The sequence below is a fragment of the Drosophila virilis genome, chromosome 2 (assembly GCF_030788295.1).
Source record: "Drosophila virilis strain 15010-1051.87 chromosome 2, Dvir_AGI_RSII-ME, whole genome shotgun sequence".
Classification (NCBI taxonomy): Eukaryota; Metazoa; Arthropoda; class Insecta; order Diptera; family Drosophilidae; genus Drosophila; species Drosophila virilis.
Window position 1 is genome coordinate 11,716,821 of NC_091544.1, and position 18,321 is coordinate 11,735,141.

Below are 18,321 nucleotides of genomic sequence, written 5' to 3' on the forward strand. Positions count from 1 at the left end.
AATTGAAGCAAAAGAGAACTACCTTATTAAAAGCCAAATAAATAATAAAACTAAGAAATCAAAAGACTTTAATCGATTGATTATCTCATATTTGGGGCTCAGAGCAGCATTTGCCGTTCAGAAGAAACATGCAAGTGTACAGGGCAATTTCTAGGTTTTTTCACGTATTGCTCGTATTGCTTAGCCTGAGATTATATGAATATCGATAGTTCCGGTTGTATTCCCAGTTACCAATATGTACAAAAATTGAATACATCGAACGTTTTCTTGTCGTTTGTAACCCGAGTCAATTAATTCATCAGCCATCCCACTCGACAGTTGCAATAGTGTAATAGGATAAGAGCATCATTGGTAACCCTAGCCAGGGTATTATAGTGTCACTATCTATGTTAATTATAACAGTACGATAAGTAAATATCGATAAAGAAAAGCGGCTGCAGAGAAGAAGTGGAAGGCAGTCTCTCTACAGTACTAGCAGTAAGAAGACGTGTTGTTAAAAATAAAAAGGCAACCCGAACATAAGTTAAATCAACGAAGAAAATCATACTATTACAATATCAGAAGTGGGATTGACTCAGAAAAAAAAAAAAAAAAACACAACAAAATGGAAGATATAAATATAAATGACGTGTCAATAGCGACATTGAAAAGTTGGTTGGCATTACTAAATTTGCCAACAGAGGGTACCAAAACTGAGCTGATGGCGAGATTAAATAAGGTACCAGTGGATATCCGAGACGATGCTGCAAAGGAACTTGAAGTTCAACGTAACAAGGAACAGACAATTGAGGCTCAAAATGAGTTGCAAAACATAATGCAACAACAGCGTGACGAAATAGCAAATGGCGCCGAGATGCTGAAATTGATGCGTCTCGAAATTGAAGCGTCTCGAAAATTCCTAGAAGAATTTCAAGTAACGGTGAACCGCAACTCGCACATCGGCGGGAGCGACGGGGGAGAGCAAGAAAGTGAAGTCGGCGATTTATTGCAGCTAGAGGATGGTCACACTGAAGAAAGACCACGGTCGACGGATGGCAACGCTGGTGCAGCTGATTACACTGGAACGGATGGCAACGCTGGTGCAGCTGATCACGCTGGTGCAGCGGGCAACGCTGGGGCAGCTGGAAGGATCGACGAAAGTGGCAACGCTGTCGGAGGCAACTTAAATAATTGCATCCAAACTGGAGCGATGATGTTAGCCAAGGAAATTTTATTAGAATTTACTGGAGAAAGTGAGGTGCGTAAATGGGTAATGCAATTCTTCAATGTGGCCAAGATCTACAGACTAAATGATATGCAACAGCACTTGCTTTGTATAAGCAAATTGAAAGGCGGTGCTTTGAAGTGGTTGCATGCAGACCCTATGCGCATCATTGCTCCGATTGACGAGATGCTAAATCAATTGGTTTTGGCCTTCGGGGGAGGATTTTCGAAGTCGGAACTACGACAGAAGTTCGAGGATCGGGTTTGGAAACCAGATGAGGTGTTCGCCACATATTTTAGCGAAAAAAGCATATTGGCACAGGACATCAACATTGATGTAGAGGAGTTAATGGAGGGTATTATTCGAGGCATACCTTGCGAAAACTTGCGCACTCAAGCTAGTATGCATTGCTTTACCAATCCGGCTCAAATTTTACGTGCGTTTGCAGCTATAAAGTTGCCAATTAAACGGGTACGAAACCATGTAGTGAAACAAACTGCACAGGAAGCACAGGCGGACAAACAACAACGTTGCTACAATTGCAATGTTAAGGGCCATTGGGCCAAAGATTGTTTAAAGCCCAAACGGGAGGCAGGATCTTGCTATGCGTGCGGCTCAAAGGATCATTTAATAGCAGGATGTCCAAATAAAAAGTATGATATGGAAAACAAATATGTAAGATACTTAAGAATTCATTTTAGTAACTCATTTAACAAATCAATAATTGCAGAATGCCTTATAGACTCTGGCAGCCCTATTTCATTTTTAAAGGAAAAGTTTGTGCCATTAAAAGTAAAGCGTATGCCAGATGCAAATTCGTATGTAGGTTTAAATGAAAGTAAATTAAAAAATTTTGGAAAAATTTTATGTTTTATGAAGAAAAAGTTAATAAATGTTTATTTTAATGTTATAATTGTGGCAAATGAGTCTATGAGGTATGACGCTGTGCTTGGTAGAGATTTTATGGATTCTTTTGGTTTAAATATTGATTTAAGAACATTAAAAATTGTGAACGGGCATAAAGTTGATCACCAGAATAATGGTAAAAATGATATCATAGCTACAAGCTACAAAGAAAAACAAAAAAAAGTGGACGATGAAGATATCAAACACGAGCAAAATGAAACTATATTGTTAAATGATAAAATCGTCAATAAGGAAATAGTCAGTAATGAAACTGGTAGTGATGAATTAGTTAGTGAGAAAATTGTTAGTCCGGAAACGCTTGGTGATAAAGTTGGTAGTGATGAGATAGTTAGAAATAAAATAATTAGTGGTGAAATAGTTAGAAATGAAGTGATTGGGATCGAAACTGTTAGTGATGAGATAGTTAGTTATGGAGAGCTTAAGCTCGAACCTGATAGTGAAGAAGTTGTTAGTGATGAAATTATCTATAATCAAACCGGGATTGAAAAAGTGATTATAGAAGATATAGGAAACAGTGCAGTTAAAATTAATAATCATGTTAATGAAGCGCCAGTGAATAGCGAAATCATGGGAGTGTTAGAAGAGAATTTTGAGAAGGATATCTTAACAATAAGTTGGGAAGATTCTAACAAAAGAGAAAATATATATATTTTAAGTGAAGATATTGATTACAGCACAAAGTGTGAATTTGAAAATTTATTTGAAAATACTTATGTAAAAGCGAAAAGGCCAAATCAGCCAAAATTAAGACATGAGTTAAGCATAAGATTAGAAAACGACAAAGTATTTAATTGTACACCTAGGCGGTTATCTTATATGGAAAAAGAAAAGTTGCAAGAATTATTAGACGACTATTTAAAAGATGGAATCATTAGGCCAAGTTGTTCAGAGTATGCATCACCTATAGTACTAGTGAAGAAAAAAACTGGAGACATGAGGTTATGTATTGATTTTAGAAGACTGAACAAAATTATATGTAGAGACAACTACCCGCTACCATTGATCGACGATTTATTAGACAGACTATGCGGAAAAACAGTATTTTCAAAGTTGGATCTAAAAAACGGGTATTTTCATGTTTTTGTTAATGAGCAATCTATTAAATACACTTCATTTGTTACCCCTTTAGGACAATATGAATTTCTTAGGATGCCCATGGGTTTAAAAACTGCGCCACATGTATTTCAAAGATTTGTTAATAACATATTTTGTGATATGATAAAAGATAATAAGGTAATTGTTTACATGGATGATATTATGATAGCAAGTACAAACATAAAGGAACACATGGAGACCTTAAAGGAAGTGTTTATAAGACTGGTGCAAAACAAATTAGAGTTGAAATTAGATAAGTGTGAATTTTTTAAAAGCAGCGTTAAATATTTAGGATTTGTGGTGGATAGTAAAGGCGTTAGGGCTGATGAAAAAGGGTTAGAAGCGGTTAAATCCTTTCCAATACCAAACAAAATTCAGGGAGTACAAAGTTTCCTAGGGTTATGCTCCTACTTCAGGAGGTTCATTTTAAACTTTTCTATATTAGCTAAACCCTTATATGATTTATTGAAAAAAGATAAGAAATTCAAGTTTGGAGAAGAGGAGTTTAAGTGTTTTAATATGTTAAAAGATAAATTGTTAGAGGCGCCAGTACTATCAATATATAATTACAAAGAAGAAATAGAACTACATTGTGATGCCAGCGCAGTGGGATTTGGGGCTGTTTTATTTCAAAAAAAAGAAGATAGGAAATTACACCCGATTTTTTATTTTTCTAAAAGAACAACCGAAGTAGAGTCTAAATATCATAGTTTTGAGTTAGAAACGCTAGCCATCATTTACGCATTACGCAGATTTCGTATATATCTGCAGGGAAAACGATTTAAAATAATGACAGATTGCAACTCTTTAACTTTAACGCTTAACAAAATAGATTTAAATCCGAGAATTGCTAGATGGGCGTTAGAACTACAAAATTACGATTTTGAGTTAGTGCATAGATCGGGCAAGCAAATGCAACATGTGGATGCGTTAAGCAGATGTTATGAGGACATTTTAGTTATTGAATCCAATAGTTTTGAGGACAATTTAGTTATTTGCCAAAGCAAAGATGACAAACTGGTAGATATTAGAAAGATGTTAGAAAAAGAAGAGCACAAGCTATTCGAAATGAGAAATGGGGTCATTTACAGAAAAACAAATGATGGCAGATTAGTTTTTTATGTACCAAAGGATATGGAAGAACATGTACTTTACAAATATCATGATGAGTTGGGACATGCTGGGAGAGATAAGATGATCGATGCCATTGGAAAGAGTTACTGGTTCCCATATATTAAGGAAAAAGCAATAAAGCATATAGGGAATTGTTTAAAATGCATTGCCTTCGCCCCCAAGACGGGTAAGAGTGAAGGACTATTACATAGCATACCGAAAGGAAACAAACCGTGGGAGATGATCCATATAGACCATTATGGACCAATTAATGCAGGAAGGGCTAATAAATATATATTGGCGGTGGTTGACGGATTTTCAAAATTTGTTAGACTATATACAGCAAAGACAACAAGTACGAAAGAAGCGATTAAGGCATTAAAAGATTATTTCAGAGCGTATAGTAGACCTAAGTTCATTGTATCGGACAGAGGGAGTTGTTTTACTGCAAAAGAGTTTGATGAATTTTTAAAAAATGAGGGAGTAACGCATATTAAAATAGCAACGGGTTGTCCGCAAGCAAATGGTCAGGTGGAAAGGTTGAATAGAGACTTGGGTCCGATGATGGCAAAAATGGCGGAGCCAGAAAATGGTTTACATTGGGATGTTATTATAGAAAATGTTGAATATGCAATAAACAACACACAACACAAAAGCATAAAGAAATTTCCAAGCGAAATGTTATTCGGATTACAACAGAAAGGAAAAGTTGTTGATGAATTAAAAGAAAAATTAGAAGAGTTTACACAGGTGAACACGTGTGATAAAAGAAATTTAGAAAATATAAGAAAGAGTGGAGAAATATATCAAAAAGAAGCTCAAATCAGAAATGAAGAGCGGATTAATAAAAAGAAGAAAGTATCAGTAGAATATAAAATAGGTGACTATGTCATGGTAAAAAATTTTGATAGCACACCAGGAGTTTCAAAAAAGTTAATACCAAGATATAAAGGGCCTTATAGTATAGAAAAGATTTTAAAAAATGATAGATACTTGTTAAAGGATGTAGAAGGCTTTCAATTATCTCGCAACCCGTACGTTGGTATCTGGAATAGCCAAAACTTTAAGCATTGGATGCGAAAATAGGCAATAAGCATTAGTTATAAAGATAGATACACATATAAAAGACAGAGATCGGGAGCTCTCTTTGTCAGGATGGCCGAGTTGTAATAGGATAAGAGCATCATTGGTAACCCTAGCCAGGGTATTATAGTGTCACTATCTATGTTAATTATAACAGTACGATAAGTAAATATCGATAAAGAAAAGCGGCTGCAGAGAAGAAGTGGAAGGCAGTCTCTCTACAGTACTAGCAGTAAGAAGACGTGTTGTTAAAAATAAAAAGGCAACCCGAACATAAGTTAAATCAACGAAGAAAATCATACTATTACAATAGTGAGACCATTGACTATCAGAACTGGGAAATCTACTTCGCTAGTGAAGTATGTATTTGTTTGAACAGTGGCCTGATTGTGGTAAGTCTTGTTGCGCATCTAACCAGATAGCGCCATGAAGCCTAAAATTGTACAAAGTAAATGTTGAGTCTTTTGAGAATTGTAAACACACACTGCTAACCCCATGCTAATGATCAGTAAAACAACAATTTGTCATGCATTGTGTGCCCTAAGAGCTTTCTCCACCCAAGGCCCTCTACACTGTTAAGTCTTATGAATGAATGTGATTTTCATTGAACTTCAATTGTGTAGAACAATAATCATTCGGCAGCAACGCACCAAACCAGATCAATAGGTCAGAAGCCAGTTATACACAGTTTCATTGATGGCCGGTGAAAGCAGATCAGCGATGCAAACAAGGTTAAAAGTTCAGTTCAGCTGGAAACTAGAAAAACGATCTGCACAGAATTAGATTGAGATGAGCTCGACTGAATCACCGAGTGAGCTATATGAAGCTGCAAGTCTTGCATTTCATAAAAAAAAAACAACGGCCTACATGCGTCTAAGATCGTAAAGGCAAACGCCTATACGAAAAAACTGAAAAGCTGAATAAATAAATAAAATAATATCCCAACCAACTCTTGACAAACGACACGCGACAGCTGCCAGCGGCAAAGGCCCACAGTTTTTGGGGGGACATACGTAAGTGTAAATCGTGGCAGTTAAAATGAATTTAGGCAAATTTATTAACGAAATTATTTGATTACATTAAATGTTTAAGTGCCGTAAGCAGCAACAAACCCAAAAACATGGCCCACAGCTAGCTGCCAAATTTGGTAAAAATGACAACTCGGAAAAACAAAACAGAAATAAATATAAATAAAAAACAAAACCATTTATAATGCACATACAATAACTATAGATTTATCTTTTACATATGTATTTATGTAGTTTACAATCAATTTAACTGTCTGCCAGATTTTCTATTTGCGGCTCTGAACGCCGGCAGTTGCGGTTTCCAGTTTCAAGATGTGTTTTTATAACTGAAAAATTTACATAATTTTCGTTAGATTGGAGCGACTTGCGAGTAGTTTTGCTATCGATAATACCCTGTGCAACAGTAGATGTAGGCATATGCTCATCTATATTTAGGCACTATCCGAGAGCCAAGACTTGGTAGAAGTTGCCTTCAATTTGTTCTATAAAATTTGTTTTATTATTGTTTACTTCTTGTTATTTTTCTTTTCCATTCTAGTGTAGTTAGATCCCACATATATTAGTTTATCTTGAAAACCAAGGCTTATGAACAATTCACAAAAATTATTATTTTATTTTTTATCATTATCTCTGCTTTCCCATTCCAGGGTGTTTACAAGTCCTTTTTTTTTAGTGATAATCAATAGAATTAATCATTAAATTTACTTTAATTTTTCCCTCTTATCATTATTTCTTATCCATTCCAGAGTATTTCATGGTCGACCCTTTCTTATGCATATATTTATAGTACCCCGCATGTGCTGCCCACATTTGGCTTTAGCCTCGTTTGTTTTACGACACTTATGTATGTGTGTACATGGATATATCCAATCCAATTTCCATTCAATGCGAATTCAATTGAATTGCCGAGGGGTGGGGTGTAACCTGAATAGTGGGCAGGGGGCACGTTACAGCGGCACGGGCTATTCATTTTGTGGGGCTTCGTCTGGCATTTTGTGTTTCATAAATGGTCTGATGGTTAATTTTTACGTATACTTGATTGTCACATGGATTATTATGTTTTGTCTACTATTTGCAGTTAGCGGAGAAAATTTATGTCTCTGACATTTGGGCCGACATATATGGGCCGCGGCATTATGCCAATTGAAGCTACAGCCCGTTGACTGACTGACAATTATTAATGGCAAACAATTTAATTTAATTATGGGAAAGGTTTTTGTCGTTTTGATAAATGACAGCGACGGGCATTTGGCAAGCGCAGTTATATTATTTTATGAAAACTTTTCAAATATTTAATTCAAGATATCTGCAGTTGCTTCCGGTCATTAAAAGTCAGTTAATTATAATGTCTACAAAACATTTGACTAATAATTAATTATAAACAAAAACAAAAAAGCAACACGATTAAAAAAATGTGAAGGTTAACTAAAAACGTCAGCGCATAAAAACTACAAGAAGTGTTTAAGTGATTTGCATAAAATCGAACAAAAAACAGTGTATATAAAAAAAATTCCGAGCAGCAACAATTATAAACTAGTACAAGCATATATAGTACACATACAAGTATCGATGCCCGACCAATTTGAACCAATCAACGGCAATTTAAAAAGCAAATATATAAAATAAAAAATCTTTATAACAACTTTTCACTTTTCGCAACGGAAAATGTCACTCAAAGTCATAGGAAAATGTTTCATCGACCAAACAAAATTTTCAAGCGTCAAAAACTTGAAAGCTTAAAACCGACAACTGTTAACTGAAAACCTCAAGGATAATGCAGCAAACACAAAATAAGCAGTTTAAGCAGTTTAGTTGCCAAATTAATGACAACGCTCGGAACGCTGAGGCGAGGGATATTTGTCGGATTTGTGTTCAATGCCAGTTAAGATGGCATTTTCATTAATCATACATAGAGCCGACAGGCTAGTGAGTGTAAAAGTGAAATTCTTTGCGGCGAGGTGTTAATCAAGCCAAAGTGAAAATCACGAAAAAGAACCGAAAGCAGATGCTAGGCTTAAAACTACAGTGAAACTGCAAAAAAGTTAATCAAAGCAAAGCTCGACAATCAGTTAGCAAGTAGAAACCAAAAAATTATTGTCATTACGAGCCGAATCTAAAGGCGAGACATTGGTATGAACTGGTTTTCCACAGCCAAGAAGCCGGGTTCCAACCTCGTCACATTTTTCCAACCTCAAATTAATAGAAATGTGCCTTGCATCTATCTCTCGAATTTTATTCAATTAAAAAGTTTGTTTTATATAATCCTCTTTTGCTAGTCAATTGTTTTTTGGCTTATGTTTTAATTCAAGGTTCTGTGCAAAGCATAAACTAATTGGAATTCCGGGTTTGAGCCGGTTTTGCATAATTTGAAAAATAAACTATACCATAACCCATGGCATCTCAGTCAGATCTGAGCTGACATGTGTGAAAGTGAGATGTTAACAGCGGCTCAATGCCAAAGTGAAACCGATGTCTTGACAGCAAATTGGCTGATAAGCCCCGCTCAGCGTCACAAAGCCAGACACAGCTCGATGCCAAAGCCGCCTCTTGATGTCGCTTTGGAATTTGCTGGCAACGCCTTCGGGCGCCTTCAAATCGCGATGTGCCATTGTTTGCCAGTGAGAAATGCTCAAGGCCCCTGGTACTCTCATTGCAGCAAAGTATATTGTGGCTAAATGCAGCTGAAGCTGGTCTAAAACGAAGGCAATCGGCATAAGTATATTTAATAATTGCCAGTTATTAAGTTTATGTCTTAAAACAATAGACTTTGGCTGAGCGTGGGAGGCGTGGCTCAGCTCTGCTCTGCGCAATGTTGTAATTTTTAGAATTGCAATCAGCCATTTTGGAAAGGGAAGCTGCAGACATACAAATATATGTAGTTATATAGACATGTGTATATGCACACAAAGAACTTTGGCAACTTTCAAAAATGTATAAAATCAATAAAACTTCCAATCAAAATAATAATTATAAACATATTTCAAAGGCGGCAACGCGTTAACTAAAGAAAAACAGAATATGTATATATATGTATATGTTTCTCTATATATATCGCACAGCTGTTGGCTAGACTTTTGTTATTGTTGCTAGTTGCCATTGTTTGCCATTGTTTAATAATCTGATATTACGCCGAGTATTTTGTTTTGTGGCTGCTGTTCGATTGGCAGCAGACAATGACCTTTTAGCATGCCGCTTCAATGAATACCCGTATTTCTTCTACTCACAAATATAATTGAATTTGGTGAACTGTTCGAATACTTGTAGCTTATTCAATTTAAAATGCATTTTGCGCAATTTGTTTTGTGTTTGCTTTGTTTTTTTTTTTTTTTTTTTTTTTTTATGTTGAGTTCGTTTTGCATGATTTCTGTGTCGTGATTTGCGGTGGCAAATACAAATTATATTTGTTGTTTTTTATTCGTTTTGTAATTTATACATTAATTTCTGGCCAGGCATACAAAGCTGGCGAATTAATTGAGCAGCTGCCGCTTTTATTTATTATTAGTTGCTATTTTTTCTTCTTCTTCATTCAGCCGCATATTTTATAAGCTTTTGTTTGTTCGAGTAGACAACATGCAATCAATTTTTTTTTTACTATTATTTTTTTATTTTTGTTTTTTGTATTGCACTTTTATCAGCAGGTGAGTTGCCTTCGACGCGTCCGCCGCTGGGTGTTGTAATTGCCCGGCTATTAATAATGATTACCAGCAAATGCGATGCCTGTCCGCTGATTAGCTTGCTGACATTTTGCAGCACCGGCAGCGCCAAGTCAATGCTATTTATGTTGGCTACTCTCTTATTTATAGACATGATGGCGTGCTAATTCTGTGCCACATCTCCCGAGGCTGCAGCCAGTGTTTGCCACATGGCAACAACTGGCAAATGGCAGCCGGCAACTGGCAACTGGCAAACTGGCAAAATGAAATGAGTTCAGGCAACAGCAGCGGCAACGGGGCGTATGCACAACAATGGCACAATAGCCAGCCAACAACATTCGCAGCAAGAGCAACAGCTACCATAATAAACTGCTGCTGAGCTAGCACAAAAGCAACGCCCAGCGTTAAAAGGCTATCGAAGCCTGGATACCCTTTTTGTGTGAAAAAAGAACTCCAGTGCAACTGCAGGCAGCCAAATTACACCTGCGGAAAGTTGTTTATATCGGGTTTTACATTTCAAAAAAAGTCTTATGAAGCAGACAGGAGGAACGGCGTGTGGCTTATTGATTGATTAGGTTTTCAGCTTTAAGCAAAATTAATCGCATTTGCAAAATCTCATTAATCAGGTTCTTCGCTTATTTACGTTTTTCTAAAGCCTTTGTTACGTGTTGAATTTAAAAAGTGTATTTAAAAAAAAAAAAAAAAAAGAAAGAATTTCGATTTGATTGCTTCTTCCGGAATTGAGTAACAAAAATAAATTTGTTATTGATAGCACATTTAACTAGCAATCCTTGTCAGCGTATCGATAACTTATCGTTTAAAGTTGTGTATAAATTTCATTTTCATGCCTGACAAAATGAACATGGTTGCAGATTTACCCCAGAAATGCCCTGCGTAGGGCATCTCTAATAAAGTTATTATTTCGGTGTCGCATTTGGTGGCAGTAAAAATTGCACAAAAATGCGCAAAGTGAAAATATTTCAACAATTTCTACAAGTTACATTGGCCTTAGTACAAGCATTGTCGCTGTTGTTGTTGTTTCTGATGTTGTTGTTGCTGTTGCTGCTGTAGGTTTGTGCAGTTTGCCGCGTAATTTGCATGCCAAACGCAAGAAACAATAAAGTAAAAATAAGAAAAAAAAAGAAATGCAACTCGGACTAATAAGCAGCAGCAGCAACAGAAGCAACAACAATAGCCACAGAGTGCAGCACAGATCAGTGAACTTTAGTTTTTTTTTTTTTAGTTTTTTTAAGACCTAACAATATTTTGCTGCTGTTTTTCCCCAATGAAAGTGAAAATACTTGTGCACTGATGACATCACATTGCAGCGCAGTTCTCACTAGAAAGTTCGCGAACAATTCCAAGATTTTATTTAGACATTTCCTAATCAACATCTTTGTTTTTGCGCCAAATGTTTAATTCAGTTATTTGGATTGTGAAAAAGTCGTGACTTGGATTTGACACGTTTTCCATGATTAAAAATTATGATTATGTGATTCAAGCAATGCTAATAAAATGTCATTACAATGGTGTTGTATCACGTGTGACACATTGCCTAAAATAGAAAAGTTGATATTGTATAAATAATAAAAACTGGCTGCAATTGTGGTGCTAGCCCAGTTATTAGGCATGCGAGGCGTCGCACTGGTTAATTAACACCTCAAGCTGGCTTTAATTAAAGTTAAAAATTTAGTGAGTATCTCCAACTGCTGATGCGAAGGCGGAAATGCGGCGCTTAGTCACAGCAGATGTTGACGCATGCAGCATGCAAATGAAGGCTTGAATAATATGCCAGCCATGGTCACAAACAATGCAAACCAACAACAACAGCAGCAACAGCCATAGTCGCGCAGACGCGTGTAAAGTTAATAAATAAAGCAAAAGTTTTAAATAGCCGGCAACTAACGCTGAACCCAGCTGATGACGCTGCCACAGCGCCTGATAATGTTGCCGCTGATAATAATGATGGTCATTATCGCGATAATAATAACGATGATGAGGTTCAATAAACTTGGCAGGTTGCGCGGCCAAGTGGACAAAAAAAATACATACAGTAGTGCTGGCCATTGGCCAGGCTGTAAACGCGGCTCTAACCAGCCAAGCGGCCAGCCCAAGCACTTTGCTTATTAAAGTACAACAACTACCAACAACTACCAACAACAACCACAACAACAACTGCGTCGTACATCAGGCGAAATTTATTATGATGATGTTGTGTGCATAAACCAACAACAACAACAACAACAACAACAATGTGGGCAAGCAACAATAAGGAAAATTTATTATCGGTGCCGCATCGAACGGTTTGACTTTGGCTTTTAGCTGTTGGCTTTGGCTTTACACAAAAGTTTCATACACCAAAACGGAAGGGCCGGCAATTGCACTCTCTGGTCATAGCCGCAGTCGCACTAAAAACAATGGCAATGCAATTGTAATGCCCCCTCTTTTTTTTTTTTTTATTAGTTTTGTTATGCCAGCTCTTTGGCTGTTCCGCTTGAGGGCTGTGCAACTGGGCGCAAACCACACCCCTTTCGTTGGACGTGTCGCCCAGCAAAGAGTCATCAGGCTCCAAGGAAAGCGGCATGGCTAACCACAACAAAGCGGCTGTGCCCATCAAAAATCGTTGCCACAACGCAGCTGTGCAGCAGCTGGCGCCTTAAACACAAAGGTGTCAATATAAAGAAGCTAACAGATATGTATTGATTTCAGCTAAAAATAAAATTATATAGGTAAAAACAGAACTAAAGTAGACAATCTGCATAAAAGATGAAACAATTGTGTCAAGGTTAGAAATCAAAATTTAAGAAAATTAACTAGTCTACCTTTTTCTTAATATATTTTTATACTACATTTTGAATTTTAACATTTAAGCTTTACAGTTCTTAAACAACAGTCAAAATATTATACCCTAGCTAAGACAAATATTCATAACGCCTCACAGCTTATCTTCTGGCAACGCCTACTGTTAGCTTAAAGTATAGTATTACTTCTATGCTTACTGGTTAATAAAAAAAAAAAGACAATGTAAAAAAATTACATGTCTAGCGAAAAATACACTGTGGTTACATTATGAACGGGCGAATGGGCAGCGACCACAACAACAACAACAACAGTTGGTTGGTAACCTCCATTGAAGGGCGCATAAAAATTTATAACTTGTTGTATATAGTTAAGAATATATATGTACATATATATAAAAATATTTATGTATGCAAAGCTGAGAGGGAGGGAGGGAGAGAGACCGAGCTGACCGCACACAGCTAACAGAGAGATGTGCAGAAAATTAAAGGAGACTGCAGCAAAACGAATATGAGCGTGAGTGCGAGTCGTGAGTGTATATCTGAGTGTATATGAATAGCGTACGTGACAGACAGTCATTAAAAGCGCTTTATATGCACATAATAAGTTTTGATTGCCATTTGCTTATTTGGAGCATTATTTAAGTTTCATTAAGACATGCTAAATGACTTTCGAAAGTACCCGAGCGCCAAGTCTAACTGCAAGTCGAAGTCCGAGCCTGAGTCAGAGCCAGAGCATGGCTCTGAGTCCGAGTTATAGTCAAAGTCAAAGTCAAGTGATTGACGCGTTTTACAGCCAAATGCGTTGTGAAAATTAACGGTCAACACTTTCGCTTGTTGGCCTGGCTTGGCATTTCTTGGCATTTCTTTTCAATTTCTCGAATGCGCTTAGCAGCTGCAAAAAAAAAATGTTAAAAAAACCGCGGCTAAAATATTAATTTCATTAAAGTTTATATTTTCATTAGCCAACTTTCCTGATTTCCAGCGATAGGAGAATTGTTGTGTATGATTTAATTGTGAGTCTCGTTGGAAATGAAAGGATCTCGGCGATTTGCAGCTGTTCGAGCATTTTAATTGATTGCGCCAGAAATTAATGAGTGCGTTCAACTCTATGTGATCTTAGATAGGGCCACACGACAACACAACACAACAACTTAAAACCCCCCAACGATTTGGCCCAACTCAAACAGCAGATCGTTATTGTTACAATGACGTAAGCAGCTTAAAGAGGGGCGGGGCATGGCATATGGCATCGATTTTGGTGGGGCGCTTTCGATGCGACTGCAGTTCCGGCATAATTTAGCACCAATTTGTGTTTGCTTTTCACTTGGCTAATGGCGCAAACAATTGGCTAGCCAAATGCTCGTACGCTAAAAAGGTCATGGTAAAATTGTTGAAAAATTGAAATCGAAATTGCAGCACTTACCGCCGCTTGCTGCCGCGAAAGTCAAGCAAACTAACTGCAAGTTATCGTATCTGCCAGATACACAAGCGCAGCGATTGCCATGGCAATTGTAAATAGAAACCACCAAACTACTAGGAAAACACAAAAATCGACACCACAAGCAGGCTACCATGCCAAACCCTCCCCCCCTCTTAAATCCCCTGCCTACCCACAGGAGGAAAGGTACGGGTGAAGGCCGCAAATGTAAAAGCTTTTTGTTTTTGGTTACCTGGCTAATTAGGGCGCCTAAGCAGCAGCCGTTGCTCATTTCGAGCGTCTCTAATTGGCCAGCCAGCAAAGCGCTCTCCTAGCCATAAGTACTCACGAGTACATTCGTATAAATACAAAACAGACAGGTAGCCTTAACCGTAGCGTACGTATCGCATGACACATGCCAGACACCAACAAGATTTTTCACCTGTTCAATCGCTGTTTACCATACACATTTGCTGTCAACATGTCGGCAGGCATGGCTAGAGCCCAGTTACGAACACGATAAGCAAAGATAGCTACCAGGAAGCGTTAGACTAGAGAGAGAACGATAGAAAAAGGGAGAGAGAGAGAGAGAGAGAGAGAGAGAGAGAGAGAGAGAGAGAGAGAGAGAGAGAGAGAGAGAGAGAGAGAGAGAGAGAGAGAGAGAGAGAGAGAGAGAGAGAAGCGTAGCAGCTGTTGCCAAGCATAGCTAAATAGATTAGGCAATCAATCCACATGTAAAAAGCTACAATAATCTCACTCTTAATCCAATTAAATGAGCTTTGCGGTTTTAAGTGGGTTTAATTAATTGAACTGCACACAAGCAAGCTGAAACGAAGCTTTCATGAGCTTTCAAATCTTTATTGATCGTTTAAGACTAAGAGAGAGCCCAAAAGATAAAGTATTAAATCATGTGTGAAATCTGAATATAATAACTCACTTTATGCAAATATGATGAAGTCTAAGCACAGCTTTCATCTGCTTTCAAAGCTTAATTAGGTGATCAAAGGAACGAGAGCAAAAGAAATGTTGTAAATCATTTATCATTTATCTGTTAGGAATGAAAAAAATGTCAAATAATCACAAAGACAAATACCAAGCAAATCTCCTTAGTTAAGCTCTTGAACTTTAAATTAAATTAATTTAATAGACTGTGTACAACTAAGCCCTTCCCAAGCTCTCATGTGCTTTCAAAGCTCGACACACAAATAACTATAAATGAATATAATACGGGCATAAAATGAGTATTAATGCGTACTTTATACTAAATGCTAACAAACAAAGACATTCCAGGAGCACATCGATCAATAAGCACTCACCATGCATTTTAATTGAAATGCCTACAATCCGGCACTTATTTGTTCGTTTATAGCGTGTGCTCTGATATCAAGCATACCAATATTGCTAGACAATATATATAAATAGCAATGGGTTCTGATATACCACTGATACTAAGTATATTTCTCTAGTTAAAAATCGATTGTTTTGCCTCTGCCGCTTGAAGTTGTCAGCATTTTCTGCGCACAATCGATATGGCTTAGCGGCTAAAAGGCTTAGCTTTGGGCTAATGAAATTGTAATGTAACACACACTTTTTAGCTGGCCCTCGGATCAGTCGCATAGAAATTGTCTCTCTAAGCCGCGACACTTGGGCACTCATAAAGTTGTTTAAACTTGACACTGTTTGTCGTGCTTTTGCCTGTCTGTCGACTTGGGTTTTTTTTTTCTTTCTTTATTTACCTCTATATTTGCATTTGCCACCGTTGCGAAGCTTGACAGTCTGTCAGTTGGTAGGCAAAAATGTTGTAGATTTTCATAGTTTTTTTGGCAAGCTCAACGCCCGGCAGCCCCGAAATAATAATAACAACCAAGAGGCCAGGCCAAGATGTATAATGGCCAGCGAAAATTTGTTGCTGCTTAGCTTTTTCTATGTACTCGTACTTGGCCCAAGGTTCATGGTTTTATTAAATTGCTTTTGCCACACGACGTTTTCGAGTAGCTAGCCAGGCGGGGCAAGGAGGCGCTTGTTGTTGTACTAGACGACTGCCAGCTGTGGCCCTTACTGCTTTTGGCCATTAACACTGAAAGCGCAGCCAATTTGTAAGCGCGTTTTGGGCCAGTTAAACAGCTAACGATTATGTTTAAGTTTTTGGCTCACAAATTAAGCCAATTTGCAGCCACACCAAATACAGATATCAAGCAATTGAACATCTTTTTAGAATTTCAAGGTTTCTGCTCAGTTGAATACAGCTGTATTATTTTTCCAGAAGTTGACTGTCATAATCCAAGCCCGGCGGCTGCTAATTTCAGTTGTGTTCAATTTTAAACATCTAACCAGCTATGTTAGTCATAAATCATGCTGCGTTTGCCAAACAACAATAAAATACAAATAAATTCGAGTGGTTCAAGAATTTTTAGAAAGTCAACAACATCAAAGTCATAGAGCCAGACCGACTTAGCTAATCAATAAGCCAAAGGGGAGTTGCTAGCTGTCGCCTAGAATCAAGCCTATCATGATGAGCGATCAATAATTGCAGAGGAGTTAGCCTATTTCTAAACATGAAACAATATAATACCTTAGCAATATTACAAGATAAAAAAAGTATGTATAAATTATAAATTAAAGGGATCCTATTGAGCTATTGAGAGTAACAATGATAAAGAATGTATAAAAATTATAATATTAATCCAAGAGTTTAGCTTGAATGCTTTCTAAATAGTTCTAAAATACAATAGAGAACATATGATCGAAATCTTCAACTAATTTCATTACAAATCAATTCATGCATGTCCTCCATTGTAAGTAAGGCCATGTAAAGCAGTTACTATAAAGTGACAAAGCAGGACTCGCACGGAAATTAAAAGAGCATTAGGAAAAAATGTGTTAGTCTATTAAGTAACAAAAGATAATTGTCATATTCTATGTGAAACTGAATTAAATACGTGTTACGGCCTTGGGTAGCCACAAGAAAATTGTTTAGACTATTAAATACGCAGACAAAGTTAGCTAAATGATTAATGGCAAATATGTCCTTCATTCGCTGATCTCTTACTTAACTCTGATGTCTAAATGTTAATGGCTTAATGACGCCCATTCATAAAAGTGAACACTTTCTGCCGTGCTGCTCCAGTATTGGTTACAGCGCATTTGCCAGTCGACTAGATCCAATTATGGCGCTCATACGCATTTCCAAGACCCTCATAATTAGATGCTTGGCTTCTTATAGCTCCTCAGCCGCACTTGCTGCATGAATTGCACTTACTCTGCGCCGCTTAGGTGCAGTTGTAATTGTAATTCATAAGGCGCATGAGGCTAATGAGGCGGCGGCATTTTTCATTAGCGTTTTATGTAACTGACAACGACGCGCCATTTACCTTCACCAGAGAACGGCAGTCCAAAGCTGAAGGCCTCACTGCTACTACTGCTGTTGCTGTTGTTGCATGATGAGGCGACGACCAAGCCCAAGTCCATTAGGAGGCGCGCTGTGGCAGTGGCATTTGCATAGCTGCCGCAGCGCAACTTTAATCGCCGCAATTGAACAGTGAGCTCAGCTTTGCAGGCCTAGTTAAATTTACTGACAGTAGCAAATGAATTCAAAAGCTAGTTGAGGGTCTGCTGCTTGGGCTATGACAATTCAATTAGAGGGTATACTTTGTGTAGCTGACAGGAAAATTGAAAAAGATATCAGCTAACTGATTGGAGCCTGTTAGCAGCGGAAGCCAGTCATAATTTTCAAGATTTGACTGCACCCAAATTGATCGGCCTGAGCACAACTTGCGCTTTTTTCTTATTTAACAGCAACTTAGTGAGTTAAGACTCTTTGTAAAGCTACTTGCAAAGATCATGTTAGAAAATATGTTAAATTTCACTTTATTTACTTAAACTCTTGTTTTGACGAATCCACATATTAAATATTTAACACGTGGTTGAACATGCCTGCAACTACTTTATCTTCATGTTAATATTTAACAGGTATGTGGTAACTACTTATAGAAAACAAAGT

The 18,321-nt window shown here is 37.4% G+C and overlaps 2 protein-coding genes across 5 annotated transcripts in view; one reads left to right on the forward strand and one right to left on the reverse strand.

Moving 5' to 3' along the window:
* jvl (javelin-like) overlaps positions 1–18,321 on the reverse strand; it is a 59,559-nt gene that overhangs the window by 17,697 nt on the left and 23,541 nt on the right. The gene's annotated exons all lie outside the window — the stretch shown is intronic.
* LOC138910960 (uncharacterized) lies at positions 322–6,442 on the forward strand. 2 transcript variants are annotated; one of them, XM_070207438.1, is made up of 2 exons: positions 322–1,857; positions 1,935–6,442. In XM_070207438.1, the coding sequence occupies exons 1-2, from the start codon at positions 605–607 to the stop codon at positions 2,038–2,040; spliced, it is 1,359 nt and encodes a 452-aa protein (XP_070063539.1). In that variant the 5' UTR covers positions 322–604; the 3' UTR covers positions 2,041–6,442. The 2 variants fall into 2 exon arrangements, with proteins under 2 accessions (XP_070063539.1, XP_070063540.1); XM_070207439.1 differs by having other exon boundaries at positions 324–1,879; positions 1,935–6,441.

Excerpts from the sequence above, each read along its gene's own strand:
- LOC138910960 (XM_070207438.1), top strand. The coding sequence starts at position 605 with ATGGAAGATATAAATATAAATGACGTGTCAATAGCGACATTGAAAAGT. Across the intron at positions 1,858-1,934 it reads GCAGGATGTCCAAATAAAAA|AATGCCTTATAGACTCTGGC; the intron begins GTATGATATGGA and ends CAATAATTGCAG.